General features: G+C 48.9%; 4 protein-coding genes and 1 pseudogene across 5 annotated transcripts; 3 read left to right on the top strand and 2 right to left on the bottom strand.

Annotated features, from left to right (window-relative positions):
* Positions 1-388: 388 nt before the first annotated feature.
* On the top strand, positions 389-3348 carry PHACADRAFT_198783 (uncharacterized protein; the record flags this gene model as incomplete). The annotated part of the gene is made up of 7 exons (XM_007399009.1): positions 389-608; positions 667-1038; positions 1359-1612; positions 1670-1869; positions 1924-2174; positions 2359-2768; positions 2818-3348. The coding sequence occupies 7 exons, from the start codon at positions 389-391 to the stop codon at positions 3346-3348; spliced, it is 2238 nt and encodes a 745-aa protein (XP_007399071.1).
* A 1080-nt stretch (positions 3349-4428) lies between these two features.
* Positions 4429-5208, top strand: PHACADRAFT_31200 (uncharacterized protein; the record flags this gene model as incomplete). The annotated part of the gene is made up of 1 exon (XM_007398484.1): positions 4429-5208. The coding sequence occupies one exon, from the start codon at positions 4429-4431 to the stop codon at positions 5206-5208; it is 780 nt and encodes a 259-aa protein (XP_007398546.1).
* A 692-nt stretch (positions 5209-5900) lies between these two features.
* PHACADRAFT_101119 (uncharacterized protein) lies at positions 5901-7417 on the bottom strand (the record flags this gene model as incomplete). Its single annotated transcript, XM_007399008.1, has 3 exons — positions 5901-6272; positions 6344-6956; positions 7014-7417. The coding sequence occupies 3 exons, from the start codon at positions 7415-7417 to the stop codon at positions 5901-5903; spliced, it is 1389 nt and encodes a 462-aa protein (XP_007399070.1).
* A 2262-nt stretch (positions 7418-9679) lies between these two features.
* On the top strand, positions 9680-10767 carry PHACADRAFT_31198 (uncharacterized protein; the record flags this gene model as incomplete). Its single annotated transcript, XM_007398483.1, has 5 exons — positions 9680-9709; positions 9775-10002; positions 10042-10371; positions 10437-10532; positions 10585-10767. The coding sequence occupies 5 exons, from the start codon at positions 9680-9682 to the stop codon at positions 10765-10767; spliced, it is 867 nt and encodes a 288-aa protein (XP_007398545.1).
* Positions 10768-11262: 495 nt separating this feature from the next.
* PHACADRAFT_t118 lies at positions 11263-11333 on the bottom strand (annotated as a pseudogene). The gene has a single exon. The product of its transcript is annotated as a tRNA-OTHER (tRNA).
* Between the last annotated feature and the right edge of the window lie 8738 nt (positions 11334-20071).

Genomic DNA, 20071 nt, shown 5'->3' with positions numbered 1-20071 from the left:
GTACGGTAACAAGCAAATCAACAAAAAACGCAATGTCCGAGCGTCCGAGATCAACAGAGGGACAAGAGGGAGGACGAAGACCAAGGGAACAAGGGCAGTGTTGCTCAGTTAATCACTAGGATTACTAGTTCAAAGGTGGACTATTGTAACTAGTTAATGACTAGTTAAATAGTTATCGCCTGACGATGACTGGGCGGTGCTCTGGGTCTCTCCACGTGATTTACCAAATGCGCCGCGCCGCCCGCGCGTCTGCCTTCCGAATGCTTGCTGCAGCCTCACCAGGCCCTCGAGACTTGCGCGTGTCATTGTGTACATAGCCTGTGAGGTGGAATACATCGTTTTTGACAATCCCACTTTGCTCTGAACGTCTCCCACCACTCCGAGCTCGATGAACCACACCGAGAATGTCAGAGGGAAGTCCAGCTGGTGGAGAAGGCACTTTCTCGACCATCCACTAAGGTCGATGAAGCACCCATCAGCATATGCAAATCCAGGTGCACCTACCTCTGACAAGTTCAAGGTCATCTGTCGTGCCTGCTACACTTCCGCTCTTAATCAGGCAAAGCGGACTGATCCTCATCTCAATCAGTCGGCCTTTAACGATCAACGTGAGTACTATTTATTGGCCGTGATTGTTGTGATAAGCAGCTGCTAATATCTCACCAGTATGGAGTCAGTCAAAGGCAGATGCAGATTGTATCTGGATCTCCTCTGCAAAGCCAACATTGATAAATCACCTCATCCATTGCAAGCATGGGGTGCTGCCTGAGGTCAAAGAACAAGCAATCACAGAGAAGACGAAGAAAGATTCAGCCGCCAACAGAGGGGAGGAGGCTTACGAGTACATGGAAGCTCCCATGGCAGGTCCGTCGAGTAGTTTCGGCTTCAATCCTACTGCTGCCGCACCACAGTACTATCCACCACCAGTCCAGCCTGAGCCTACAGCCCATCCCATGGCACCAGGACTTCAGCGATCATTCTCGCTCCCTGTGGGCTTTCATGGGGCACTTCCTTCACCTCTGATAGGCAGCTCGGCAGGTAAGTGAAAGAGAATGATGGCATCTGGTGCCTTCTGTCTAAGCTGACCCATGCAGATTGCACTATGTCACCTATTCCTCTAGAATTCCAACAGCTTCTGGCCACCATGACTCCCCCCTCTTACTCTCTGTTGCCCAGCCCAACTATAACATCATCATCATTTGGCCAGGGTTTATCCCTGCCAAATGTTTACGTTCCTCTGCTCAGGCGTGGCGCTAGCCGACGCCCCATTTCTATGCCGCCGAGACTCACAGCTTCACACTGAATGGACAGCCGCCAAGAGCGCTTTGAAATGCTCATCACCCGCTTGACGGCTTCAGCAAATCTTCCCCACCGCTGGGTTGAGAATCCTGAGTGGGCGACATTTGTTGCCAAATTTATTCCAGGCGCGAAGCTTTTCTCACGAAATAAACTGACAAAGACTCTCATTCTGCAAGAGCTCGAGCGAGTTTGGGGCTTGGCACAGAAGAACTTGAAGGACTTGAAGGTTGCGGAAGGGACTTTCCAACTGGATGGCTGGACAGGAGGCAATTACCATCACTTCCTAGGGTTTATGTTCACGGCCGGATCGAAGGTATGACATGTGCAGGCTTACAGAAATTTATTCTCAATTATCTCCTATGTATTTCAGGTCTTTGCGGCTAGACTCAAGGATACATCGTGCAAAAGGAAGACTGCAGAAAAATTACTTGCACATGTGCGGGCCGAGTTTGCTCGTACGGAGGAGACATGGAACATCAAACTTGTTGCCCTCGTTTCGGACAACAGCGGCGAGTCGCTAGCGATGCGGAAGGCCTTGCAACTTGAAAGGCCAGATCTTATCATCATGCAGTGCTACGCTCATTAGATCAACCTTGTAGTTGGCGACTATTTCAAGAAATCCAGTGCAAAATTTCTCGAAGCATCTGCTGAGGCCGACCAAGTAATCAGGTGGCTCCGCAGCAAGACCCAAGTCCTTGCAATACTTCGCAAGGTTCAGGAGGAGCAAGGCGTTTCGTCTCCTCTAACTGTTATTCGCGCTGTTCTTACTTGCTGGATCTCTCATTACCTTGCTTATCGGTGTCTTCTTGACCTCAAGAACTGGATCACACAGGTTGTCTCCCAGGATAGAGGGCGCGTCAAGGCTGGACAAGAGAGTCAGCTGGTCACAGGCGATAGGGAAGCAAAGGAAAAGGCAAACGAAACTCTCGCGATCATTGATAAGGCTATTTTTTGGCACTAACTCGCACGGTATATCGCAATCGAGCTTTGCTAACAATGGCGTAGCAATAATCTTTGTAATCTGCAGCATCAAGGTACATCTCACACCGCTTGCGCTAGCTGCCAACATTCTCCAGTCCACATCGAGTCGACTCGATCACGTTGCCCTGGTGTTTGGCACATTGTTTCTTCGATTTACTAACCTTGCTGAAGACAAGGATGCTAATGCCGATGAAGAAGAGATCTGCCGGGCTGTATGCGACAGTCTCAATAAGCGATGGCTGGACAGTGATCAAGACATCCTTGTAGCAGCGGTCATCCTTAATCCACATACTCGAGCGGCGCCACTTAAGAGCTTCTGGCACGCAGACATCATAATGCTGCTTGCCCGCATTTGGAAGCGTCTGTTTTCATCAGATACTGTCCCGCCCGCGTTCTACAATGAGGTGAAGGAGTACATCTCAGACACTGGCACTTACGCAGACATGCCAAATCTTGCTGCATCACTCCGAAACCCCAATGATCTAGACGTGAGTGTGCTTGTCTCAACTCTGACAAATGCTAATCATGCATTATCAGCATTCCGCCGCACCTCTTGAAGTTTGGAAGCTCTTCATGACAGCCAGTGGCCCGGTCTCTCCTCTGCAGCGGCTTGCCGAACGCATTTTCTCTGTTTGCCCTAATGTTGCCCCCGTCGAACGCTTCTTCAGCCTGTTGAAGCGAATTATGACCCCCTCCTGCTCACGTCTCACTGGTACAAATCTCATGAACTCTGCAGAGCTCAGTCTGCACATTATGCAAGAATACGAGTCTGGCGGCGCTCTGGCAACGCGCCTCCAGTGGCGCGAGCGACACTTCATCGACTGCGCAGCAGCACCGCCACCTACTATTACCCCAACTATACGTGTGCCCATGGCAAGCGTACCGATCGCTGCATCTGTCACGCCACCGTTAGCAGCGGGTTCTGCACTCTCCGGCGCTGCCTCTGTGTCTGGCCCGAGCTTAGTATTTCAGCCTGGTGCTAGCTCACCTGGCCCCATCACAGTCCTCATGACCGGCCAGCCCGATTGGCTCAACAGGGCAAGCCTCGTCAGAGACGCAGCCCAATGAGCGCGCACCCAATGCGCCGTCCATGCAGGATATCGCCCTTGCAATGGTGCGGGCCACAGAATCTGAGATTTAGGCAGAACATCTCTCCGCTGTCATGTCTCAGCGTTATGGGCGGCCATTACATTGCCGCCTTGATGATGTATTCAATTTTAGGAACACATATTGACATTATGGACAAGCTGGGGTTGCGCGGGCTAGAAGAAGAGATGGAGGTTCATGGGTTTTTTGATTTAGATGCAGAAGGAGAAGAGGACTGTGAGGAACTTTGTGCTTGTACTTAGGTTGTATATACAATAGTCACTACCTCGAAAGTTTTGCAACATTGCCTCTCAGATGTCCCACTCGCACCTAGGCAGATATCCGCGCACTCCAATTGGACAGCGGCATTTTCCGAGATCAGGACCCGAGAACCGCCCAGTTACAGTCATTAGTTAAGTCATTCAGTAAAGTCAGTGACTATTTAACTAGCACAACACTGAACAAGAGTCACAACAAGTACAAAACAGGGCAGGGAAGGGAGGGAAAGCGTAAAAAAGAGGACTCGAAGCCTAATACAGATGGATGTCAGACCAAGCGAGGCATGACAGAAAGTGCTGGCACAAACCTAACGCAGATGGAGGTCAGACGGGACGAGGTGTGCGGCCCCTGTCCCTCGCGGCTGCACCTATATACCATCTGCGGTCAGAAGGATCCCAGTTAGGTACGCTCACTGCTGACAAAGCGTCGGCACGCACCTAACACTCCTGAGCAGGTCCGTGTTTGTCCGCTGTTGGACTCATCCTGCTGCGAGCAGGGGAACGGAGGTCGTGGGCCTCTAGGTGGGAATGACAGGCACTTCGAGTCCGCGTGCGCGCGTCGCTCATTCAACTTGTGTAAACTACCTTTAAACTCGACTCATGCCTCTTTTTGCCGAAAAGACATCTTAATTTGTCTCGTGTCAGGCTGTACCATTTTCGGGAGACGCCGGCGGCGGGGACGCGCTCCAGGCTCAGATCCAATAGCGCGGCTTTGCTTCAGCTCACTTGACTTCGTGTTGTGCAGTTACAATGAGGGGAAGGTATCTCTATCGTAGCATGTCTTATGCCTTTATTAACTCAATATACATACATCAGGCGTGCTATCACAAATGCCAGTGCTCCTACTCAGCCTTCCCCTGGGCCCACCGTTTACAGGAGGATTGCTGCCAAACCTGGACTGCCTCCAGAGTTATTTGGATGCCCGGAATCAGGATCCAGGACGCTGCTATCCTCCACATATACTCCCAGCACACAACAGTCTCCCACTGTCCCTCTGCAGATAAGCGAGCAACTGGCACCGCTCGAATGTTCGCCATTCCACCGTCCCTATCATTTGTCCTATCTCTCAGCAACCTCGCCGCCTCACCAAGCACCTCTGAATGTGCACCAATGCAACACACGTCCTGACACGTGTGTGGTACCTGCCGTTGTTCAGCCGCTGCCATTGCCTATATCCAAACTGTCCCAAGAGCTAGTCAACGCGATTCTCGATCAAGTTGCCTATACACGCGACCGAGACAAGTTCCCTGTCATCCCGCAAGGCGATTTGGTTAGCTGTTCTCTCACATGTCGTAAATGGCTGGCCCGAAGCTCTTATCATCTGCTGCGACGCCTCCACTTTGAAGCGCCAGGAGACTTCTCCACGCAAGAAGACAGCGAGAAGGTTTATGGACGTTTGGAGCAGCTCATGATAGCGTCGAGGACCTCATGCAGACTCATGGCGTACATCACTGGACTGCCGGTTCTATGGAGTGGCGGCATGCCTTCCCTGGTTCTCCTGGTGGACAACATCAAGCTCGCTTTCCCTCGACTATCCATTCTACGCTTTGACGGCTCCCCTTGAGCAGGGCTTAACGCCCTCGAGATGCCAGCTCGCAGCACTCAGCACCACATAGAGTGTCTCGAGCTGGCAATGTCCATGCTGGATTATTTCCCGAAAGACTGGATCTTCGAGTATCTCCGTTTGTTCCACCGAATCGACCGCCTAAGCATCATATCCGCTCCGCAGATTGACAAGTTCAAAAAACTTGCACAGTCCTCACACTTGTACACTGAGCACCTCGTGTTCGAGCAATTGACGTTCGACGTATTGCAGGCCATTAAGCGCATCATCATCACTTCGTCGCTCGCCAAGCTGACCATTCGCTGGCCAGGTACATGAGATCCCGACGTAATATCTATCCTCGCTCTTGATAAGTTCATCGAACGCTGTCATGTCAGCTTGGCGCACTTTTCACTATATTCTGCATCGTCATGAAGGCCTCCCAAGACATCGAGCAAGTGGTCTAGTTTAACCCCGCAGAGCTGATTTAGTTTGGCGGCCTAGACACGGGAACTTATTCACTATGGAGTTCAGAACCCCATATTTTCACCATGGCATCTGGCAAAAAGTCCCGAACCGCCCAAAAAGTGGGCAAGATCTGGTGGTGTAGATTTCCGGGAGAAAGCGCTGATTCCAAACTAAGTAGGGTACATGGCAAAATCAAATACAATACTGGTAAATATCCACATGCAACTCTCGTTTGTGGAAAATCACTATGTAGCATCCTTGCTGGCCCAAGCAGCCCTTGCCAGCCCGCCGCTGCGGTCGATAACAGCCCAAATGGGCCGCGCACCATCCGAGAGCTTCAGTCGACCAACGAGACACTGCACACAAGTCACGTCAATGACCTCTGGCGGTGCAAGGTCCTGGTAGCATGATATGCCCAGCGGCGTATTGCAGAACGCGTCGGTCTTGCACGTTTGCACCTCAGCAAGCACAAGAGTGAATGGCTTGTCAAGACAGAAGTTGATAATGGGCGGTAGATGAACGACAATGATGTTGACGAGCTGTGCGAAGTGTGAAATGAGCTCGAAGACTTTGGGCACATTGCAGTGCCGCGCATTACGGTCTTTGAGAATTTGATACTGATGCACACCATGTTAGATAATCACAATCCTATAAATTGACTAGGTATACCTAGTCGGCTGTAACTCACCCAAATGTATGTAGCATCACGATGGTCATCACTCGTGGACACCATTTCCGAAGCGCACATTGTGTCACCACCATCGAGCCGCCGGACCTTGCCAAACAGCTCGATACGGTCCGCTTTAACATGGCGCTTTGCAATTGAAAGAGTGACATTGAACCGAGTTGCAAGACAGAGGAAAATCCGGCGCAGCAGCTGGAGCTCGGAAACGGAGCCCTTTGGCAGATGCGGCGGTAGAAGTACACACGTTGAATCTAGAGAGAATTGCGTATGAGCCATATTCAAAATAAATACGCCATACGTACAGCCTTCGACAGACACTTGTTCGCGCACCGGACAGTCTGTTGGTGGTTTAAGCGATAACATCTGTGTGATGTTGTACTTCAGTCCCAACTGCTTCAGGCGTGCATCAGCGACAACAAATGTAGCAAGGTTAGCACATGGAAACTGTCGGTTTCGAATGTTTCGCTGGAGCCGACCACAGAACCGCTCCATTGCAAACGCCCAATAGACCCAACTTGGGCCGAGAGCAACAATGCCGTCAAAGATATGAAGTAGCCCGTGAATGGTGAGTACACAAGTGCAGAGGCGTTCTGGATCAAGCTGATAGTAGTATCTGCTCATTGCACATATGTTAGCTCTGATCCGAAGATACAAGTCAGTTGTCAAAACATACTCTTCATACTTCGCGACCCAGTCAGCAAAGCCGAGCTGCACCTTCATCATGTCATCTTGTGTGAGCTCGAATTGTAGGCATATGGTGAGTAGCTCAACTAGTGCAACAAAATGGTTGTAATATTTGATGTCCGAAAACTTCTGCTGCAAAAGTGATGGCCCCAAGAACAAAGCCCAAAAGGACCACATATCTGCGGTATACAGGTGGCGTTCGCTCTCGATGTTGGGAAGCCATGGGCCATATGCTGATGGGATTGTTGAGCCTGACTTTGCTGTTGCGGCACCGATAGCCTTCCAGACATTCTTATCAAGCTCGTAGGATCCTGCGCCTTCATCAAGACTCTTGAATGCACCAGTCCAAAGCAGCACCAAGTTCGGAAGCATGTTCTCCCAGAAAAGATGCATGAAGTCGAATGGAAATGAGTCGGGGAAAGATATAGAGCTTAGGGCATGAAGAAGTGGAAGCCCGTTGACTCCAAATTGCATGGCACGACGCTGTTCCTCTGCGGCAGTTGGGCTCTCTTGAATAAGGCGTCCCTGCTCGAGAGTCTCCGCATGGCTACAAAGTGGGAGGCTGAGAGGGTTGTATTTCTTGATCGCGGAGGGCTCTGATTGCACTGATTGCACTGATGGATGCCGTGACTGGTCAAGGAGGATGTAATATACTTGCCGCTTGTTGCTGCCTTCCTCCCGAAGGCTAAGAACGCCCTTGATGTTGCACATTTGACATGGTGAGTATGCGTTCTGGCCCTTCATTCTCATCAGCATAGCAACAGCAGAAATATCACCACCAGCCAGAAGCAAATAAACATGGAGCGCAAACTGTCTGAGTGAGTCTCCGTCCATAGCCAGAACTCCTGCTGCCAACCGAACCAACTCCTCAACCAGCGGCCAAAGAAATGAGTCAGAGTTGTGAGGCTTCTTTGGTCCAGGTATGACGCCAGCGCAGATGATGTTCTCATGATGGAATCGTTCTTCAGGTGGTAAGTTGTAGTTGTAGAGGATTAATGGCCAGCATGTGTGCTTCTTCTGCTTGAACGGTGCGAAACTGTCAGTCGAAAGACCCAAGGCAATATCTCGCTGGTCAGAGAAGTGAGCACGGCCTTGTGCTTGTCCATCAATGGCAATAGGAGTATCTCGCAATGCTCAGTACTGGCGTCCGTCAAAGATATCCTTGACCGCACTGGGGCAGTAGCATATTCCAGGCTTGCCAAGCCCAGTTTGTTGGCGCTCCTGCTCGCAAATAAGACCAGGAGGGTTATGAAGAGAGGGTGAGGACATGAAACCAGCACAATACTGCATTTTTGCGGCACTGTCACTGTTGCAAACCATGGCAGAGAGGCAAGGGATGATGGGAATATAGGTGAAAGTCTTGCGCGGGTGCTGAGCAGCATTGTAACGTGGTTCGCCACAGTAGGGACATACTTGGCAGTCTTGGTGAGGACCGACATAGCAGCAGCATGATTGGAGGCAGCAGTCATAGAGAACAGGATCGAGACCAGAGAGAAAAGCAGCACGAGAGCTGACTTCATCCTCAGAGGAATCAATGATACCATCAAAAGCGTACGGAAGCATGGCAAACGCTTCACGCATCAGACAGGCCCTAATCTTGTACGTGTACGCCCGAAGGATGGCCTGATCCCTAGAGCTGAGCTGGGTGCCTGTGTGTGGCTTTAGTAGAGGTGGTACAGCATAGAGTCAGTTGGTGCGTACCGAATTCTACGAGCTCATGCTCAAACATTTCGCTCAGCCGCTGATGCAGATATAGACCATCTTCATCCTTCTCACCCAGCTCAAGCTCTCTCCAGCTATCCTCCAAGTCATCCAGTTGAAGGTCTCCCATTGCTTCAACAAACTCTTCCTCCTCCTCTGCCAAATCTGACTCTGAGTCGCTCTCGAAGGACTGTGCCAGGCGTGTTGATCTGCGAAGGTTTGATAGAGCTTCCTCTACGGAATCCAAAGGCTGTGAAAGTCTCTTGCAGCTCTCAATAACTGTTCCATGGCTTTGCATCTCAGCATTCTCGAAGCTGTTGAAGTGCTCAGCCAGTCCGGGTACTCTGAGAAGACCATCCGAAAAGGTGATAGATGCCGATACGAGTTCGTTGTCAATGGCTGACAAAGGTCCCACATGTGCAGGGTCTGCAGTAGCTTCATCAAATTGAGTGAAGTATGTTACAGCAGCAGCATGTAAGGCAGGTGTTCCCGTCTTCAATTTCATGTGGTTGATACGGGTTTGGCTGGAAACTAACTGGTCACAGTGTGGACAGAGCACCTTTGATCTCGGCCGCCTCTTCATCTTGCCACTTGGCAGCGAAAGCGTTGCTTCTTTGGAGCGTTTTTGACCCATGGAACATCAAGTGAGTGTGTATAAGATGTATTGTCAAAGAGGAGGCTGCTGGTGGTCGAATTCAGAGAGTAGTGGAACTCCTAGCTCCGAGGAGCTGAGGCTGAAACACACACCACGTTTGTTGCCGCGTCGCGTCAGTCACGTCAGTCACGCCATCTTGTCGTTGAGCAAAATTCAACATGCTCATCACGGGACTCTGACGGCGAGGCCATATATAAGGTGATGCTCTCTCCACCGTGCTCTCTCCATTCCTCCAAACTTCTTCTCTGCTTCTTGGTATCTTAACTGGGTCTTTTCCCCTGAAAGCAGCTTATTTCGCCATGCCTCAAAAGAGTACTAGTAAAAACCAGGTTTGTCATTTGTCCTAATGACCTATCCTTGTACTGACCGGATCATACATCAGCCCTGGACTTAGAATAAGGCCCCAGCAGCAGCTCCAAAGCCTCGCCCTCACGCCCCCAAGACCACTACTGTTGCTGCTGCCCATCCAGCTGATACACAGCCCACCGGCACCCAACTTCAAGCCACTCAGCCAACCATTACCCAATCAGACACTATCCAGCCGGCTATCATCGAGTCTGCAGGCACCCAGCCAGCAGTCGCCCAGCCCGTCATCAATCAGCCTGCTGCCACCCAGCCTGCCGTTGCCCAACTGGCCGCCATCCAGCCTACAAACATCTAGCCAGCTGCCGCCTACCCTGCTGCGACTCAGCCAGGCCCCATTGCCGCAAACACAGAAATCATTATTCAAAACTTACAGGATGCGTGGCTCTGTCTATTGATGATCAAGAGTACTACTTACAGTATTTATGTTATAGCTGAGTTGGCTCGGGCTCAGGCTGCCATTGCAGCTGCTGCCGGCGCTCAAGCTGCAGGAGCTGGCGGTGTCCCTGCTGGTTCAATTCCTAGGCCTAAGAGTAGTGCCGGAGGTGGCAGGAACAGCTTTCATCTGCGAGAGGAGATGGATCTTAGAGAGTTGGAAATCCAGATGTTGAAGTACAACGTCATTCTGGTGCGTATTGTCCGGGCTGCTTTTGATTACCATCAACATTGACCTCACACTCACTAACGTACTAGGCTACCATTCACCGCTGCGCTCACGCCGCATCTATTAACTTAAAGGGTGGCTACAAGCATATTAAGCCTGAGGACCTTGCGAAGGTCTTTGCTTTGGTACAAGCAATCTCCGCACAATAAGCGGCTTATTGTACTGATTTATTTGCAGTCTAAGAGGTTGCAGCCATATTTCACAAGGTTCAAGAACGACTGGGCAACTGCCGAGATTCTCAAGCAGTATATGCACAGTGTCTCGCGCGACGCCAAGAAGAAGCTCAAGATTGCCACGGCGAACAGCGGCGCAGATGCCTGTGGTGCTCAGAGCCTTGATGACGCTCTCAACGGCATCTAGAATACCCATCGTGTGTGATGATCCAGTCTCTGTCGCTCCTTTGTTCTATCATAACTTTACCTGGTGATTATACCATACAGCTCGTAGTAAATAGCATACGAAACTGTATATTTAAACCTGTTCTAGTGTACTTTACAAATGTGACCGTGAAATATGAACATCATCCGTGGGCTTCTTGACCTTAAATGAGCCGGAAAAACTAAGCAATTGTTGGCATTAAGTGCCTTGTTTTGGCTTTCATGTGTCGAAAATACACGACGGACCTCACAGTGAGCACATGGCAATGGTTCAAATATATTGGGACATTTGTCCCAGAAATTGCCCCTTCTGAACATGCAGCTAAACCGGCTTTCTACGCCAGGTTACAAGGTCATTCCTCTCACTTCCGGACTGGGCAATTTTCGCCTGGGATGAACGCTACAGTGTATTAAGTTACACCGGACTAGCCACTCGAAAGTGCCCATGAGTGGCTAAGACACTGAAAAGCCCAAAAAATGGCACAGGCAGGAATCGAACCTGCAGCCTGAAAGTAACCACAGCGCGCTATACCACTAAGGCATAAGACCTTGCAAACATTGGGTTGGAATTGGCCTATAATACCACTTTTCCACCTTAGTCTTAGCTGCCCAAAGTCATATTAGCCGATTATTAGATATTAAAGTAATGGAATGTAATTGTACAAAGGTGTATTTTGATGTTATGGCTAAGACACTGGTGTGGCTAAGACACCAGCATGGCTAAGACATTGAGATATCAAATATCTGCTATTGATTCTGCTTATTGTACATATGTATATTCTAATGGCATGGTTAAAGCACCAGTGTGGCTAAGATACCAGTGTGGCTCAGACACCTGAGTAGATGAATTATACTCAAGTGGAATCAATGGCAAATATTCAATGTCTCAATGTCTTAGCCATGCTGGTGTCTTAGCCACACTGGTGTCTTAGCCACATCAGTGTCTTAGCTGCCCAAAGTCCTATATTTTAGCCAATTATTATGTATTAAAGCAATGGAATGTAATTGTACAAAGGCATATTCTGATGTTATGGCTAAGACTTCAAGGTGGAAAAGTGGTATTATAGCCCAATTCCAACCCAATGTTTGCAAGGTCTTATGCCTTAGTGGTATAGTGTGCTGTGGTTACTTTTAGGCTGCGGGTTCAATTCCTGCCTGTGCCATTTTTTTGGCTTTTCAGTGTCTTAGCCACTCATGGGCGCTTCTGAGTGGCTAGTCCGGTGTAACTTAATAAGTTCCCGTGTCTAGGCCGCCGAACTGAAACTCTTGCCCCGCATCTGTTATTGATCAACTGGCTTGCCGTTAGGGTCTACTAAGCTGCCAAGCTTATGGCAATGCTCCAAGCTTGTAAGCGCAGAGTTCAGTCTTCTGGGATTTGTACGTCACGTCTCCCTGAATGACTTTGCCCGCCAGCTAATACATGTGCAGTGGGATTTTGAAGACATTTATCATGACTTGTTGACTTGCATGCTAGACAACATCTGCCGTGTACGCTTGATATATTACAGCACCATTGCTCCGAGTAAATGGAGACGCGGATCTGATCTAATAAACTGGACACAGCTCGGCCAGTGGATATCGTCGCATCCTTCCTTGGAGGCTATCGGCATCAGCATTGACCTGGTTGTGCAAGATTTCGCTGAAGACAACAGTGACTCAGACAACAAAGACTACATGCGAGAGCTCTCTGACCCTGTACTGCGCTCTCAGAAGGAACAGGCGCTTTGCGCGAGGGATTCTGCATGGATTCAGAACCAGTTCAGGACGATGAAGGAGAATCTGACCATAAGAAGCATGGGTTTGGTGAATATAGTCTTTCGGCAGTACATCAGGCGGTTCATGAATCATGACGAGGGTAGGCGGGTGGTCACATTGAGATTAGACACAAATAGTGGCAAGGTACTTCAATCGGGCCCCTAGACTTCAACATAGCCACTGTCATATTCTGGTTACAATGATGTAGGAATCATCTAGTGAACAGCGCTGTTTGATTGATTTCAGGAAGAGCGCAGATGCTTTTATGACCCGAGCTGGCCCGGCTCAGACAACTGGACCTCCACATCATACTATCTGTGACAAGTAGTAGCACTTTTGTTCCTGCCGCCACAGGATATCATTTATTGCAGCGCTACGCCTGGCTGTAGGACTGAGGTTTGTGCTGTTTGACAGCGTCCTCACCTGTCACGCCGGCGTGCCATGCATACATGATCTGCTATCACCGCATGAGCCCTGGCCGGGCAGCGTGTTGGGTACATGCGCGCTGTGCCTTCTTTCACGCTCACCACCTCTTATCATTAAATAGCCCTGTCGCCACTCATGTCTGAGCCTTCTACTCTTAGATAGCTCCTATGGATTCTGGCACCCTCTAAAGACCACCCCAAATGATGTCAGTATCGCGGACCACATCAGGGAAATTTCACAATGGTCCTGAACCTACTGGACTCTCTGGACCACAGAGAGCACCAGACCAGAGTCTCCCTGTCTTGAGTGGTCCGGACCTTCAGCTATTGGTCCTGTAGCATTTTGGACCACAAGTCAACTGGGTTCGGACCACAATGTAGATAGCCCTGCTGCTTAGTTGACCATTCCAGGGTTTTCACACATGGTGCACAAATAGATATATAGCAAGACCATTATATTATGTGCAAGTTGACTACAACGTATGTATACAGACAAAACATATTCATGCTGCCATCCACAAGGTGTTTTGCATGCACAAATGCCATGGAAAGGAGGCTCACACTAGCAATGCATGCACGGAGGCATTGAGTATGCATCAAGCGCTGTGCACTTGAAGCAGTTCGACTCAGACTCATACCCCTGCCACCGCGCATGCGTTCAGACCCTGACGCTCTCACATGTGCAGCAGCAGCATTACCAGCCTCTGGCGGACACGCTGCTGCTGCTGCACGAGGGCTTGAGCAACAACAAGCTGCTGACGCACACCAGCTTGTCTTGAGTGCTGCTCTTCTTGCTCTTGCTCTTGCTTATGGCGTTGGACTACATGCGCAGCAATGCACCCCCAAAGACCAGGCACAACCCCACCAGCAATGTCGCGCTACCCTGCATATACTCTCGCCGGGCATCATTTCCTCCTCTGTCAGCCTGCCATCGCACTCAAGCACAATTCCGTTGTTGTCACCACTCTCACCAGCTATACCACACCCCACAGAGATGTCATATGTACCTGGTTACCACAGTGATGGCGTGGTAGCTTGCCATGCTCACTTATCTTCTGACAACACAGGTTTGGATGCATCATGATGCAGCCTGAGCACTGATGTTAGTAGAGTGTAGTGATAGGAGGGTATGTCATTTACCGTCTACAAGTGCGACCATAGGGACGAGGTAGTGGTTTCTGCAGCTTTGCAGTGAAAAGCGTTAGCCAACAATGCTATAGATGATGCGCTCAACTCTGCGCACCTTCACAAAGATTAACTTACAGATCATAGACTTTAAATACTCAACACGCCCCGACTGGTGATGTAGTTGGCAGAAAAGAAAGGCGTTGAGTCTTGAGAAGTGCCGTTGTGTCATGAATATCACATATTCCGGATGGTTCTCCCGGATTCCTCAATATTCTTTCACTTTCTATACACCCTCGTATATTTGTAGTATATTCTGAGTATTCAGTCTGACATGTATATAAGGAGCTCGTATTGCTCAATAACAAGCCAGACTCAAGCTGGTTTTTACTCACCCGCTTTCATCTCGTCTGTCTCCTCAGCCTTGTCGTAGCCCAGTCCAGTTGGATTGTAGGTTGCTGACATTAGCTCGAGTCTCCACTAACTGCCCTACAACAATTCTTGTCACTCCCACAACAACCATCACCCAGCTCCACACGACGATCCACCCTATACGCACATCTGACTCTCACCCTAAATCCTAACCCTATCGACTTTACCGCATCAAGACCCAGACCCCTGGAACCCTTTTCCGTGCACTTGCGCGTTTTTACCACATCACATACCCTGAAGTCACCTCTGTAATCACTAGCCCTTAGGCGGCTAGACAGAGCACCGTCCTATTAGAATCGTACTTTGCCCTACCATAGGCAGAGTTACACGCTTTGCGCAGTGCAAGCAGATATTCCCAAGTATGACGTGGCAACCAGTTGCGACCGGGCGTCGGAAAGGCGTTAGCAGTTAGATCGACGATCCCTGTCAGGGCGTCAGACCAAAGAGACATAATCGCTCTTTGGGCTGCTACAGTATCTCTAGATCTGTATCACAATTAGCATTTTCGGTTCTTTTTCAGAAATTCCCATCTTGGGCAACCTCTACCCCTGATCTGGTCGTTACAACACAATTAGTCCCAGGGTTTGCTGCAAACAGCTTCACGGACCCAATAGCCCATGACCACGCCTTCCTGTGACTGCCGAGGATATCTACATCGAGTATTAGAAGGGAGAACTATCTACAAACGCGGGGATCCCGTATATTACTGTGTACAACAGCCGTGCCCGCACTCCCCACAGAATAGTACTCGTTGCTCACGGTGCAAAGAGGGATTATGCGGAGAACTAGTAACCAGAGTAAACATCGGAGAACCTAACGAATCCCTCGCAAACTCCGAACCCACAGTGTCTAGCTCAGAACCCAGAGAAAGACGCGACACCCTCAATTCAGTCACCGAACATCTCCGATCAATCGCCCTCGGAGAATCCGAAGTATCACCAGAGGGTCCATTAGACCCCGTAGAAGAAGCCGTAGAAGATTCTGAAGCACCGAATCTGCCCTCTCAACGTTCTCCCACTCCACCCTCATCTCCATCTGATCCCGGCGCGATGGCCAAGAACCAAGACAATGCTGCTTTCATCAATGGAAGCGCGATGAAACCCGATGCCTTCGATGGCACGAAATCCAAGTACATCGCTTGGAAGACCCAGATAAAGCTTTACGTAGTAACGCAGAGGAAGCGGCTACCTGAGCAGTTCGATAGGGTCCTGATTATCTTGTCCTATATGAAAGAAGGACATGCGGGCAAATATGTAGCTACGTACATGAAGAAGTACGATACGGATGAAGATACCGTAATCCAGACCACAAAAGATCTGTGGAAGGATCTGGATGTACACTTCCTAATCGACGAACAAGCGGAAGCATATGATAGGCTGCAGGCGATGCAAATGGGAACGCTATCAGCACAGGAGTTCTTCTCGAAGTTCGAATTGTGCACCTTCCAGGCAAATATCCACGACTTCGAGGCGCATTTCCAAGAGTTAAAATCGCTTCTAGAAAAAGCACTCCAGGCCAATATCATTTGGCTTCTGTACAATTCTTCGGAAGAACTCCCGTCCACCTACGCGCTCTACAAGCAACAGGTCGTGCACATCGATCTGAATCAGCAACAGTACCGTAGACGGAATTCGCAACTCCAGCGACAGGGGCAATTTCAGCCAAGACAGCAGCAGGCGCAGAACACACCACGAGCACAAACTAATGCACCTGCGCCAGCAGCTTTCACCACGCCAATTCAGACACGGCGCGACAGAACCGGTGTTACCTTCGGCAGCAGGGAACAACCGATGGAGTTAGATCAGGCGCGACGCCAAGGTCTCTGTTTCCGATGTGGCCAACAGGGTCACATATCATGAAATTGCCCTAATCACCAGCAAGCCCAACAAGTACAAGCCGTGGAAACCCTGGTAGTTCCCACCACCAATACATTCACGCCACTCGCCTTGCTCAACGAAGCTCCTGCCGCGACGGCAGAACCATTTGATTGGAAGATGGCAATTCGCAAAGAAATTTGCGCGGCCATGAAGGGTTTTGCAAGCGGTCAGCTGGGCGCGTAGCCGAGTTGACCGAGCGTAATTTTACGAACTATCTGTGTTCTTGGTTTGGAGTAGCCATGTATATACCAGAAAAAGGGGTGTCTGCAGAGCAGCGCAGAGAGGCTCAACCCTCTTGCTTAATTCCCCTGAATAAAAATTTATCTCCTACTCCAGAACAACAGACCAAACCTACGCAGTGGCAGTGCCACACCCCATGGATGGCGGCATGGATCCGCCAGTGGATAGTCAGCAAAGAAGCAGCAGCACTAAGATTGCTGACTGAATGGGTACACTCAAAGAAGAGTGTGAATGCATCGGAAGCCTGTATGAACCAAATCACGCAAATGAAAGAAGAGGAAGCAATCGATTTCCTAAATGAATTATGGAAACAGCCTCGCTTCGTTCAAGAAAGGAAAGGAACACAGATGGATGTTTTCATGATCATCACTACTCTGGACACACAACAGCGCTCATCAGTCAAAGCACTGTTAGATACAGGATGTACTGGTTCATCCATTAATGCCCAGTTTGTATGTGATAACAACATCACTACTAAGAAGTTGCCATCCCCAATCCCAGTGTACAATGCCGACGGCATGCATAACGCCGGCAGCGCTATCATGGACTTCGTAGAATTAAAGGTTGAAATTCAGGATCACGTGGAACGGCTTCCTTTTGCCGTCACTAATCTTGGAAAGACACCTATATTCCTGGGTTACAAATGGCTCCAGATCCACAATCCCTCAATTGATTGGCAGGAACAAGTTATTCAGTTTGATCGCTGTCTGATCACCTGTAAATATGCCGCCCGATTGATTAATATTGATGCCGATTACGAGGAGCCCAGCGATCCGGAGGCTCGCCTAGAAGAAGGGGATAGAATCTTTATTCTAGACCACAAAACATACTTTGCTACAGGAGCGGCATGTATACGTACCACAGCCACTGATCTGGCCATCAAAGAGAGTCTGAAACATGAGGCTAAGACCTTTGAAAATATGGTCCCAAGTCACTACCACGACTACTCCGATGTATTTAGCAAAGAAGATTTTGATTCTTTACCACAAAGGCAACCATGGAATCATGCAATTGAACTCACTCCGGGTGCGCACAACCGATTAGCTGCAAAGTTTATCCGATATCAGTTAATGAACAAAAAGAACTCGATGAGTTTATTGAAGAAAACCTTAGAACCAGGAGAATCCAACCATCAAAGTCACCCTGGGCCTCGCCTTTCTTCTTTGTTAAAAAGAAGGACGGACGTCTCTGACCTGTACAAGATTATCGAAAGCTAAATGAGCTGATGATTAAAAACCACTACCCACTTCCTTTGATACAGGAACTAGTGGACAAGTTGAAGCAAGCGCGGTATTTTACGAAACTAGACCTCCGATGGAGATACAACAACATCTGCATCAAAGAAGGAGACGAAGAGAAGGCAGCTTTCCTAACGAATTGAGGACTATTCAAGCCATTAGTCATGTTCTTCGGTCTTACCAATTCCCCAGCTACATTCCAGACCATGATGAACGACATATTCCAAGATCTCATCAGTCAAGGACACGTGGTGGTCTATCTAGATGATATCATGATCTTCACTCAAGATTTGAAAGAACACTGCCAGATCACGCGGCAAGTTCTTCAGATTTTAAGAGAACACAAACTTTATCTGAAACCGGAAAAGTGCGAGTTCGAGAAGGCAGAGATAGAATACCTCGGGATGATAGTAGGAAAAGGAGTTGTCCGCATGGACCCAGTCAAGATAGAAGGAGTTGTCAATTGGCCTCGACCCGAGTGCAAACGAGACATTCAGGCATTCCTAAGGTTCACCAATTTCTACCGAAGGTTCATACGAGATTATGGCAAAATAGCAAAACCACTCAGCTCACTAACAGGCAATGCTACCTTTGAATGGACTGTCGAACAAGAAGTAGCATTTACCAGCCTGAAAAACGCCCTCTGCACAGCGCCAATACTAGCCATACCCAATGACAACGATCCCTATCGAGTAGAATGCGACGCTTTGGATTTTGCTGTAGGAGCAGAATTAGCCCAGAAGCAGGATGGCAAATGGAAGCCTGTCGCTTATCTGTCCAAAGCTATGACAGCTGCCGAAAGAAATTACGAGATTTATGATAAGGAACTGCTCGCAATTATGACTAGTCTTGATGAGTGGCGTCAGTACCTCATGGGCGCTATACATCCGTTTGAAATATAGACGGATCACAAGAATCTAGAATACTTCCAGAAGCCGCAGAAACTCAATAGGTGTCAAGCCCGATGGGTAACTGAATTAGCCGAATACCAATACTCGCTACATCACAAGCCCGGGAAATCCAATGGCAAAGCAAACGGACTATCTCGTCAAAAACGACACAACGCAGGAAAAGAGAACAATTCGGATATCGTATTACTGAAACCAGAACATTTTCGTGCCCTGATCCGTAGCACCATATTTAGTCTAGAAGGAATTGACCAGGACTGGGTCACAGAAATTAAAAAGTACAAAAAGAATCAGGATTCACTATTTACCGTAGCTTTACAGAACAAGGACAAGGACTGGAATGAAGATAGTACCAGACTCGTGACATGAAAGAACCGTATCTACGTACCAGTAAATAGAAAACTCCGTGAGCAGATCATCGCTCACCATCACGATACCCCATTGGCTGGACATCCTAGCCAATACAAAACACATGAAATGGTCACACACGACTACTGGTGGCCTAGAATTTGAGACAACATCCGAAAGTATGTGGCTGGATGCGAGAAATGCCAGAAGACTAAAGTCCACACTACACGACCTACCAGACTTCTATTCCCCAATGAGATACCCACACGACCTTGGAAGGTGATCTCCGTGGACAAAATAGGCGTACTACCCAAATTCTTTGGATACACGGCTATTCTTGTAATTGTCTGTATGTACTCAAAATAGATAATTGCGATACCAAGCAACATCAAACTCAATGCCGAAGGATGGGGGAAAGCGCTTCACGATCATGTGGTTGTACACCATGGACTACCTCAAAAGATCATCAGTGATCGAGGCACTGAATTCAAGAACAAATTCATCTCTGAACTATACCGATCGCTCGGAATCGAAGCCAACCCCTCGACCGCATATCATCTACAGACAGATGGACAGACAGAATGCATTAATCACGAGATAGAACAGTATCTCTGACTGTTCATCAACTACTGACAAGCAGATTGGGCCGAATGGCTGCCACTCGCAGCATTCTCGTACAATAACAAAGTTCATTCTTCTACCAAATATACTCCTTTCTTTGTTAACAAGGGATACCATCCTTATGAAGGGACTCAACCGGTACGGGAAGGACTGAGTGAAAATGTCCAACAATTTGTTGATCAAATGAGTTGAGTACGCGAAGACACTAGTGCAGCTATTGGACTAGCACAGGAGTCGATGAAATGCTTTTACAATAGAAAGAGGAAGAACGAACCAGAGTACAAGGCCGGAGACAAAGTTTGGTTAGAAGGGATCAAC

The sequence above is a fragment of the Phanerochaete carnosa genome (genome assembly GCF_000300595.1).
Source record: "Phanerochaete carnosa HHB-10118-sp unplaced genomic scaffold PHACAscaffold_8, whole genome shotgun sequence".
NCBI classification, from domain to species: Eukaryota; Fungi; Basidiomycota; class Agaricomycetes; order Polyporales; family Phanerochaetaceae; genus Phanerochaete; species Phanerochaete carnosa.
Note: the sequence above shows the minus strand (reverse complement) of the source record. Positions and strands in the feature narration are given on the sequence as shown.